Source organism: Balaenoptera borealis, assembly GCF_965194805.1.
Source record: "Balaenoptera borealis genome assembly, chromosome: 16".
Taxonomy (NCBI): domain Eukaryota; kingdom Metazoa; phylum Chordata; class Mammalia; order Artiodactyla; family Balaenopteridae; genus Balaenoptera; species Balaenoptera borealis.
In genome coordinates, this window is record NC_138872.1 from 8,251,147 (window position 1) to 8,261,786 (window position 10,640).

Genomic DNA, 10,640 nt, shown 5'->3' on the forward strand with positions numbered 1-10,640 from the left:
AACTTCCACATCATTATCAATACAAACCCCAGTTAATTACAAAGCACTAAAATAAAATGTAAAACTTATAATTAAAAAAAAACCCAAACATCTCTTTCTATTGGTGTATCTCTGTTGTTCTGCTCTGTGTATGAAGTTCAACATGCCTCACTTGCCTCAGCACCATCTGGACTCTCAAACCAAGATCTATATGTGAAATACATATGCTTAGATGTAATATATACTACACATATTTAAAGAAAATATATACATATGTTTTAGTATATGACAAAGTTTTAGTTGTGAAGTGAGTAAAAGTGGACAGATGTAGGACCGGATCTTTCTGTAGTGCTTTTACCATCTCTAAGTGGCAACTGAAATAGACATAGTAGATCAACAACATGACACATGTTAACTGTTAAATTTTCTTATAATAAAAATTGCACATATATTCTAAATGATAATATAGAAACGTAAACGATTGCTTAACTGATTTTAATAACATGACATAAAGCCCCTACACTTGATATAATTGTTATGCAAAATACATAGATGAATACTGTCTTCTTTTAAAAATATAAAATAAATAAGCAAGACATGTGAAAATAGGCAAGTTTCCATTAAATAAATGAAAATTTTAAAAAAAGTTTTGCTTTCCATATCATTTGAAGAAGGGAAATTATCATTTTAAACAATATTCAAGTTTATTAAACAAATTAAAAAAAGTATTATAAAATGTTTAACTTTCATCAGCTTCAAGGTTTATGTTACTCCCAAATTTTGCATATAACTGAACTTTCAAATCTGCTAACACCCGCTGAATTGATTCCACTCTGGATTCTAAGGCATCAATTTCTTCTTGCAAATTTTTCTGGAAAAAAAAAATTAGTTTAAATTAATTCTATTCAATTGGATGATTTCTGAGCATCTGTGGATGAAATAATATTTCGGAAGAATTTTAGGTCAAAAACTTTCTAAACTTGGACAGGCAGCTAAATAACACTGATAATTAAATCTAAACCAAAAGTCTGAATGTGGGGCATTTTTCATTCATGATCTATATTTGCTTATTATAGAATAAATCAAGCTTTTCTCAGTTTTGGTTGACTTAAAAAAACAGAATAAAATAAAAGAAAATTAATTCCTAAATTATCATATCCTAATAAAGAAAGAATGACATTCAAACATTTAGGGTAAACAGTTCACCACGGGCCTGGCTTCTGACACAACCTTTTCCAACTTCCCACAAAAATAACTATGGAACTAGAGGAAATGATAAAAATTCACACACTCACCAATAATTAAAAGTAACAACTTATCGTCAAAACCTGGCAGAAATTTCCCTAACTACAAGGCCCCTGGAGTTAGACTTTGAAAGAGCAGTAATGAGAGCCTCATTTATGAAAGAGCAGCTTTGCCACAAAATGCATGGAATGTCAGAAATTCCTTCCTGGCCAGGATCAAAAGGATTTTTCCTAAACATGACAAAGAAAAAAATGGAATCACACAAATAATATATGTACCCATTAATATCAGCAACAAAAGAAGAATGCCTAGTATTGACAACATTATTATTTTAGAAATCTGGCCAGTGGTTCTCAAAGGGTGACCCCCAGATCACCTGGAAGCTTGTGAGAAATATGAATTCCAGGGCTCCACTCCAGGCCTCCTGAATTAGAAATTATTGGGGTTGCGCTCAATGATCTGAATTTATAACAAGCCCAAATGTTGTCAATGAACCCATACTCTCACCCAGGAATTACACTTCTCTGATTATTTCCTTAAAAGAACTTCCTACATGTGAACAAAGATTTAGGTTTAAGAATGCTCACCACAACACTCCTATAGGAAAACAGCGAAAACAAATTAATGTAACAACAGGAGGACAGTGGGCTGAACCAATGTCCACCAACATGACATTAAACAGTCATCAAAATTGATGTTTTTAAAGCACGTGTAGCTGGCCTAGAACAGGCTCCCAGTGAAGATCTGCTGGATAAATGAACATTAAATGGAACAAGATAATACCCAACTAGGACATTAAGTGACCAAAACGTGAAGCAAAAATACACAGAGAAAGAGGAGGAGAGAACATAAAAGAAATACATGAAAATGTTTATTATGGATGATTATCTCTGGGTAGTGGGATTACAGGTGACTTTTCTACTTTATAATATTCTGCACTTTCTAAATACTATTAACTTAGAACACAGGTTCTGGAGTCAAAGATCATTCCCTTTGTCACTTCGAGGAAGTCCCATAATCTCTTTAAGCCTCTATTCTTCTTTAACTCTCAACTGGGATTCCCAGTATTATCCCAGAGTCATCGTTAGGATTAAACAAATCATGCTTACAAAACATTCAGAGCAGGCCTGGGACATTGTAAGAATGCATGAGATATTAGCTATCATCCCTTATTTTCCCTACACCTATAATTACACATTCTTTATAATGACATAACTCCTAATTTAAGACTTAGATAGACTTCATCACCCAGGGAGAGACTCCAACATACCTTTGCTTCTTCTAACATTTCTTGTGTTTCTTCTTGAGAATGGCTAATGAAAACATCGCCAATCTGATAAGGTACCATTAAGCAGTCGTCGTCTGCAAGCATGATGTCCTCACAAGCATCTTCTAAATTCTGGAGTTGTTTCTGTAAATACAAAAGTGAACGGCAATGAAGAATGTATTCAAAATTCCCTAATAGAGGCTAAAAGCCAATTTTAATTTGGGGACCTCAACTCTTTGAGGGACTCTTTCACACAGGTATCATCACATTAAAATAAGTTTCTTACATTTTTAGATAGCATTTCATAAGGAAGCACGTAGCTCACTAACACACTGTCCTCTAGATAGTTCCAGATTGCTATAAGCCCCCTGTGGTGGACAGTGGAGGTATCCATGGCCACTCAAAATGTCTCCTACTTTGTTTCCCACCTTGTGACTTCCGCCTTCCTATAGTAGAATAAAAACACGAACACAAACACAAACCTGCATTTCTCAGCTTTGCTTGATGATAGGATGAAAGCAAATAATAACATAAATTCCACTAATCAAAGACACTTGAACTGGACTTCAACCCAGGAGAGCTGCATGAGAAGAGGCTGGGCACAAGCCTCTGACACACAGGCTTGGGCACGGCGGCAGCCCAGTGTTCCGAGGACCGAGGGGCAGCGTCCCCATGGTGGAGGGGGCAGCTGGCTCTGGGATCAGTGGCGACAACAGCAGCTCCATCACCAGCCAAGTCTCTGGTTCTGGGACCTGCTCCTGGACCCTCAGCCGAGGGCCACACCCCTCAACAATCTGTACGCTATCTCACCTCCCTTAACCAACGTCTTCCTTCTTAAACTAACTAGAGTGTATTTCGTCATCTACAACAAAGAGCCCAGACAGATATAATCACATATTACTGAATTTAGTTTTAAAAAGCTATAGCATGAAGAACTTTTATTTTTCTTAAATAAGATCCGTATTTTCAATACCTTTTTTACTTCTATTTCTTCCTTCAGCTCTGTGATTCTACTTGTATTCCGTGCAAATTTGTTTATCTTTTGTTGATCTTCAAAAGTAACGTTGACATCTTCTGCAGCCTGAAAAAACATATACATTTTTTTGTAGAATTAATTTTAATGGAGAAGTTATAGGTTAGCTTTTAATATAACTCTGAAATAGCCCAATAAACTACTTGCCCTCAGAGTCCAGAATCACGAGAGGTACAGAATATCACAAACACAGGCCTTACTAAGTTTCTGCTCCACAAGCTTAAGATTTGTTCATAAATCTATAACCTCTTCTGATATGCTATGGAGTAATGCCTAATGTGCAAAAACATTTCAAATGTAAATAACAATTAAGAATAAGTCCTGAATCGACACAGAGCAAAACTGCACTACCTTTAAAACTATTCTCCACCAGCCTCCACAGACTGCTGAGGGTTGTACCAGAAAATCAGAAACAGGGAAGAAATCTTGAGAGGAACTACTCTCCAGGGACTGCAGGCTTTGTAATAAGGAAGTGACAAGAACAGGAGTGTACCCATTTCTGGAGATAAATATAACTCAATTCAAACTTTTGAGCTGTATGGCACAAAATAAAAACCCATGGGAAAAAAAAAAAAGAATAAGTCCTGAATCAAGTCAGTCAACTTTTGGCCTAGAGCAGAATTTTTTAAGATAGCCCAGGGAACAAAAGTGATGTGATAATTTTGGTAAATGCCTCAGACTAGTTTATTCTCTCAGAGTTAAAACTTGCTTAAGTTTATTGAGGCTATCAGAAGTCTGTCTCTATAATTTTTAATGTAACTGATATACTGGCTTGAGGGTCACTATGCATTTCAGTGACTATATTCCACACACACACATTAAAAATTATGTTTAATGCAGAACTTGTTTATGTGTCTTAATTATGAATAAGGTGTAATTCACTGTAAAATGATAAAAATTGAATATTTTTAAACTATGTGATTAAATTTGTAAATAAAATTAGACTACTTAGACAACAAAGTATCTATGAAACCATAGATATGATATAAATAACAGCTAACATTTACTGAGCATTTATTATGTGCCAAGAACTTTCTAAGTACTTTATTATCTCTGCTAATCCTCCAATCAGTCTTATTAAGTAGGAACATTAGTACCACTGTTCTACCGATGGAGAAAGCATGGCACAGAGAGGTTAAATAATTTGCCCAAAGCCACATAGCAGGTAAGTGGTAAAGCTCGGTTTCAACCCAGGTAATCTGGCTCCAGAGTCCAGACAGGTCCATGAGCTCTTGCAAATTAAAGGCAGAAGTGTGTGTGTGTATGTGTGTGTGTGTGCGCACACGTGCGCACGTGTGTTTATACACACAATCATGCATATCTAGAAGAGGAACAGGAAGTCCTTGGTTTTAATCAGATTCTCAAAGGGGGACCATTTTTTTTTTTTGGTTCCTTCCCCTTTTCATTTTTTTTTTAATTTTATATTGGAATATAGTTGATTAACAAGGGACCATATATTTTTTAAACATTTTTTTTAAATAACAGACTTCCTTAGAGTTTCCCCTCATTTATAAAAGAGGAACAAGGGCACTTGATGATAATTTAAAGCAGGAAAGAGATAGACAGATATAGCTTCAACAAGGACTATTTAGGGCTCTTTTGCCAATAACAGTAATGGTTCACAATAACCACACCCCATCCTTTCACCCGTTCTCTCATGACAATTGACTTTTATTTCCTTTATTTGAGGCAACCTGTTGTCTCAAGCAGTATGGAGCTTGGTGAGCAGAATATAAATGCAGACACCGAGAATTCAGCCTTCCTCTGACCCAGGCTCTCATCACCCAATAAACACGCATCAGCCCCATCATCAGACACCCAGCAGATGTCATGAAAAAAAATCCTTTACAGTGGGATATACGTATAGCTTTGAATGTTCACCCTGGTGCATAATTTTTACATATATGGAAGTTGGGAAACACTGAGCTATGCTACAGAAGCCAAAGCAAAGTCCATATGCAGATATGTTGGCATTCAAGTCATTTGCCTGCACAAGAAGTCTCAACTCTCTAAGCCAACAGGGAACAGAGACTTCTAGAGTTCCTGCTCCTGCAGAATTTAAATATTGAGTCCTTGAAAGCCTGAATATGTATTTATAGATGCACTTGTCATGGTGAGGCTTTATCGGGGTAATCCCCATGAAAGCACCCAGCACAGGGCTGTGTGAAACACAACTGAGCCTTAATCCATTGTTTCTGAATTTGAATCTAAATCATGTTCCATCAGACTCACCGACACAGGGTTTCTGAAAAGTTGTGGAGAGTCTGGCCACCTGCCTTCTATCTTTCCAAAGCAGGCGTTTCCTGCTGTAGCCTCACCAAACGGCAGCCCCCAGCGCACGCTGCACCCTGGAGTTCATTTCCTTAATGGTGGTTCTCTCCCTGGGGTTAAGGGCTCAAGTCGGGGTGTGAGGCAAACACAAGCGCTGGTTAAACCGCGTGCCACCCAGGGGAGGGCTGTTTACTGTGGAAAGTGAGAAGTCAGCACCCTCCCTGATTACAGCGGTGGCTTCCGTTTTAATCTCACTGATCTAGAACACTCCTATGTTGCTGGAAGCTCCATTTGGCAGGGAGGGAGTAATTCTAAACTGGGAGTGCACCGACTGTCAGAGGTCCATTTACCCCTGAAACTATGCAAAACGCTGTGTATTATATGTGCATTCTTCTGGAAAGGTCTTCATGGCTTTCATGAGATTCTTAAAGGGACCCACGCCCCCGAAGGTTAGGAGAGAAGCCAGATGTAGTTAGTACCGCTCACGAAGCCAAAGTAACTCAAGGAGGAAGGAGTTACTTAGTAGTACCAGAGTGGTGGAAACAGTAAGAGTGGATTAAATCCAAGCAAGCAGGAACCTTAGGCAAATTGCTCAGTTCTCTGGAGCCACCGCAGGTTTGTCATCTGTAAAACGGGGAAGCTATTCTCACCTTGCAGAGGGGATAAAACGAGAACCTAGCATAGGGCCTGGAGATGGAGTCGCCTTTCAATAAACGACAGCTAAGTGCTTTATTTCCTGAATAACGTTTACCAAAAATCATTACAAAGAAGAACAGACCCAGACCCAGAGGAAAATTCTGCTAGGCTTAAGAGAAATATGATCGCCCAAGATTCAAGGTGAAAGTTAAAATTCCCTGCACTGTGATTGCACCCTTATCTGGAGCATCAGCCCCTCACGGGACCCCGGGAGGAAAGCGACCCACCCTCAGTCATGCCCACGCTGACTCTGGGTTTCACCAGCACCATCTGGACCCACAGCAGGGTCCCTCAGGTTCTAAAAACCTAGGAGGAGGTTCCGGCCAATTGTAGTCTGCTTCTATTTTTGTTTTTTAAAGGTTATCTACCCAGTTTCTACAATATAAAACTTTGCTTTGTATTTTTATTCACCTTCCCTGTGAACAGTCATTCATTTAATAATTACTTAGTGTTTCGTATGTACGAGGCACTGTGAAAGGAGGGTATTCATGAGTCCTCGCCTCAAGAATACTGGCACGCTTATATTCTAGTGGAAGAGGTGTGCAAAAAGCAAGGGTTTCGGCTAGATGGTGATACATGTGACAGTGAAAGCAAAATAGTGTAGGGGGTGGAAGTGTTGAGGGGCTGGGGAGTGAAGGGAAGGTCAAAGGTGGCTTCTCTGAGGAAGAGACAGTTGTACTCAGGACGATAAACAGAAATCGGACTGTAGTACCTTTCATGGCCAAGAACCAGGTCTGAGAAAGCAGAACTCTGGAGATGACAGGACTGAATCATCTCATCTTAACTTCTCACCAGAAAAAGTCATGACCCACTGGGAGGTAATGGGTTACAAAGCACTCCAGACTGCAAACAATTTTTCTTAAACTCCGAGGGCTATCCTGTGATATTTCACTCTCACACATCGGCATGCCTCTGTTTTCTCTTACAGTCGGCAGAGAAAAGAGGCACATGTCGCTAACCTATCAGAAATTATCCACAGCACTGGAAACCTCTACAGGAAGATGTTGCATCTATGATAGTCTTATTAAGATAAAGAAGAAAATCTTATGTTTTGGCCGCCACCTACCCCTCTATAAGTTATTTTACCACCATGGTTCAACCTGCCCTCCACCCCGATTCTCTGTCATCTTGGCCGTCCTTTTATTAAATGCATGCTGGGCCTTTGCAGGAGGTACTCCAACTTTCTTTTCTGCTCCTCATGGAATCCTACAGATCACACCTTCTCAGGAAAGCCTCCCCTGACCTCAAAGCAGACCTTATTCCGGCCCTCATTTCACAAGCCCCTTTCTTTCATAGTTCTTATCGGAGCTGCAAATTTTACAGTTTTCTGTGTGACTACTGATTAACGCCTGCCTCTCCCCAAGAGCGTAAGTTCTACAGTGCTATAAGGACAAGGGGATAAAAACTTTGTTATTGTTCACCATTCTTATGTCCATCACCTAAAACTGAAACTGCGCCGTAGACCATGCTCAAAAAGTTTGTTAAATGAATGAAAGGAAAAAATGTTGGTGATCAAGAATTTTGCGATCAAGCCCAGGGTTCAAACCATTCTTCCACCATTTCCTCAACGTCTACTTCATCTCTCTGTACTTTAGTTTCTACATCTGTCGAATGAGTGTGAACCACAACTAGTATCTTCCATGGAGTGAAAGGCCATACCTGACAGAGGGCCCAATATAAAAACAAAACAGAGGCCAAGTGACTCTCACATAGTTCCTGTCTGAATCATCATGGCCCTAAACCCTACTCTGGTACCTGATTAAGAATTTGTGGATGACAGACCAGTAGGATGAGCAACTCACCCCGGTTTGCCTGGGGCTTTTCCCAGTGTTAGCACTCCCTCCATCTCAGGCAAACCTGGAGGGATTGGTCACCCTACAGCAAGAGCAGGTGGCTTAGACTGTGAGGTGCCCTTGAGCAGGAAAGCAACGGAAGCACATTCCCATGTGGTCTTAGAAGTGGAATGAAAGGAAACACACACGAGACCTACAGAGCAAATCCCTTCAGCCAGGGGACTCTCATCAGACAGCATGGAAGTTAAAAACACAGGCTCTGGAGGCAGAACATCCATGTTTATTTATCTATATCCTAATTTTGCCTCTGTGCTTCAGTTTCCTCATCTGTAAAATAAGGTGAAACACAGCATCACCCTTAAAGGAGTGTAAGATTAAAATAAACAATGTATACAATGTGCTTAAAACGGTGCCCAGCACACAGTAAAGCCTCAATAAATATCAGATGTTATTATTTCCTTGCCCCTCTCTATTTTATTTTCTTTCTATCTAGATTTCTTTAAGCATCTGGGTAGACTTAACGAATTATAAGCCCTGAAGAGGCGTTCTGCTTGTTCAGTAGGATAAAAGGTGGGCTTTGGGAAAAACAAAATAAAACCTGAGTTTGCACTCCACCTCTGCTTATTAGCTGAGTCACTTTGAAGCCGCTCACCGCTCTAAGTTTCTCCGTCTGTAAAGTGGGGGGAAAACGTGCCCTTGCTAAATTGCTGGAAGGATCCGACATAATAATAAACGGACGGCTTCTGGGCCCCGGCCCATCGTCTATCCTCAATAACAGATGGTTTTAGCCTGGAGGGCGCAGGGGCACCGAGTGTAGAGTTGAGTGGCTCAGGGGCCAGATAATCCGGGGATGCGGATTCCTGCTCTGCTCCTTACAGCTGAGTGACCTTGGGCAGGTGACTCCACCTCTCTGGGCCTCAGCTTCCTTGCCTGCAAAGAAGGGTACCAGAGCGCCCACCCTTGTGAACTTGTAAGGGTTAAACGTGACGACCCAGGTAAAGCACCTGCGTTATGGCCAACCTTAGTCAACTGGACCCTTAGGCTTCCCACACCCCAAGGACATGCTCTGGGCAGCGGGATCCTCAGACTCTCCAGGATCATCCTCAGCACCGCCAGAGGCGACCCAGAGTCCTCTAAGGGTCCCAGCCGGGGTGCCCCCACGGCCAGCCGGGGGCCCAGAAAGACCCCAAGACGCCGGGCGCGGGCAGGCCTCGCCCCGGGGCCGCCCTCAGGGTCGGGAGTCTCGGCCCCGATCCCTGCGCCGGGCTTCAGAGCTGCGCGCCCCCGGCACCCTGCGGCCGGCCCCCCGCGGCCGACCCCCGCCCGCCGGCCGAGCATCCCGCACCCCGAGCGCCCCACTCACCGCCTTCTTCATGGTGGCCGCCATCTTGGGACTGGACTACGGCCCGAGGCGGGGGAGGGCTGCTAAGGTATGCCTCGGCCCCGCGCCCTCCCTCGCTTCCCGACGACGCAGGACTCCCTCCAAACACAAAGTGGTCTCTACTTTCCCTCCGACTGGATCTTCGATCAGTGATTCCTAAGGTCTGGGACTCGGGGAGGACATGTAACCTGGAAGGACTTGGTACGTGCCTATTAAAGGGACAGGCGACTCCCTGTGGGCCGACAGAAACTGGCGTGTGTGTGGCGAGCGGCCGCAGCTCCAGCAGCGGGCAGCAGGGGGCGCTCAGCGCGGCGGGGCCGCGAGCGGGCGGAAGGGCCGTTCCTTTCCACCCATCCCACGAACCGTGTAAGAAATCCACCTCCCTAAAAAAAGAGCTAAGAACGAATGACCTTGGCAACAGCATGAGAGATGTATGTGCCCTGATAATTCAGATGATAAAAAGGAGGAAGTACTCCTAGTAGATAATTTTTTTCAACAATATTATTCAGCAATTACTGTATACTCTGACGCATGTGCCTCCCAATTCTTAAATTCTTTTGGTCTCAGGATCCCTTTACACTCTTAAAAAATGTTGAGGACCCTGAAGAATTTCTGTCGTATATTCTTCAACATTTATCATATTAGAAGTAGAATTTTTGAATGTATTTATTAACTTAAAATAATTTTAAAATCCATTTCATGTTATTGTAAGCAACATTTTAAAATTAAAGATAACCATATTTTCCAAGACCAAAAAAAATATTAAGAAGAATGGCAGTTTTACGTTCTTGCATATCTCTGTAATGTCTGGCTTAATGGAAGTTTGGATTCTCATACCTGCTTCTGCGTTCAATCTCTTGCAATACGTTGTTTAATTGCTATATATGAAGAAAATCTGATCTCACGTAGATATGTCGTTGGAAAAGGGAGGCCCTCGGGGATCCCCTGAATAGATCTCAGGGACCCCAGGGGTTT

General features: G+C 41.8%; 1 protein-coding gene across 4 annotated transcripts; it reads right to left on the bottom strand.

Annotated features, from left to right (window-relative positions):
• Window positions 1-458: 458 nt before the first annotated feature.
• Window positions 459-9,902, bottom strand: PFDN4 (prefoldin subunit 4). Of its 4 annotated transcripts, none has more exons than XM_082362744.1 (4): window positions 9,648-9,902; window positions 3,465-3,572; window positions 2,495-2,635; window positions 459-850 (listed from the first exon to the last, which is right to left on the bottom strand). In XM_082362744.1, exons 1-4 carry the CDS (start codon window positions 9,669-9,671, stop codon window positions 719-721), a joined length of 405 nt encoding a protein of 134 aa, XP_082218870.1. In that variant the 5' UTR covers window positions 9,672-9,902; the 3' UTR covers window positions 459-718. The 4 variants fall into 4 exon arrangements, with proteins under 4 accessions (XP_082218870.1, XP_082218869.1, XP_082218868.1 ...); XM_082362743.1 differs by lacking the exon at window positions 9,648-9,902 and adding an exon at window positions 8,937-9,220; XM_082362742.1 differs by lacking the exon at window positions 9,648-9,902 and adding an exon at window positions 8,482-8,611.
• Window positions 9,903-10,640: the final 738 nt, after the last annotated feature.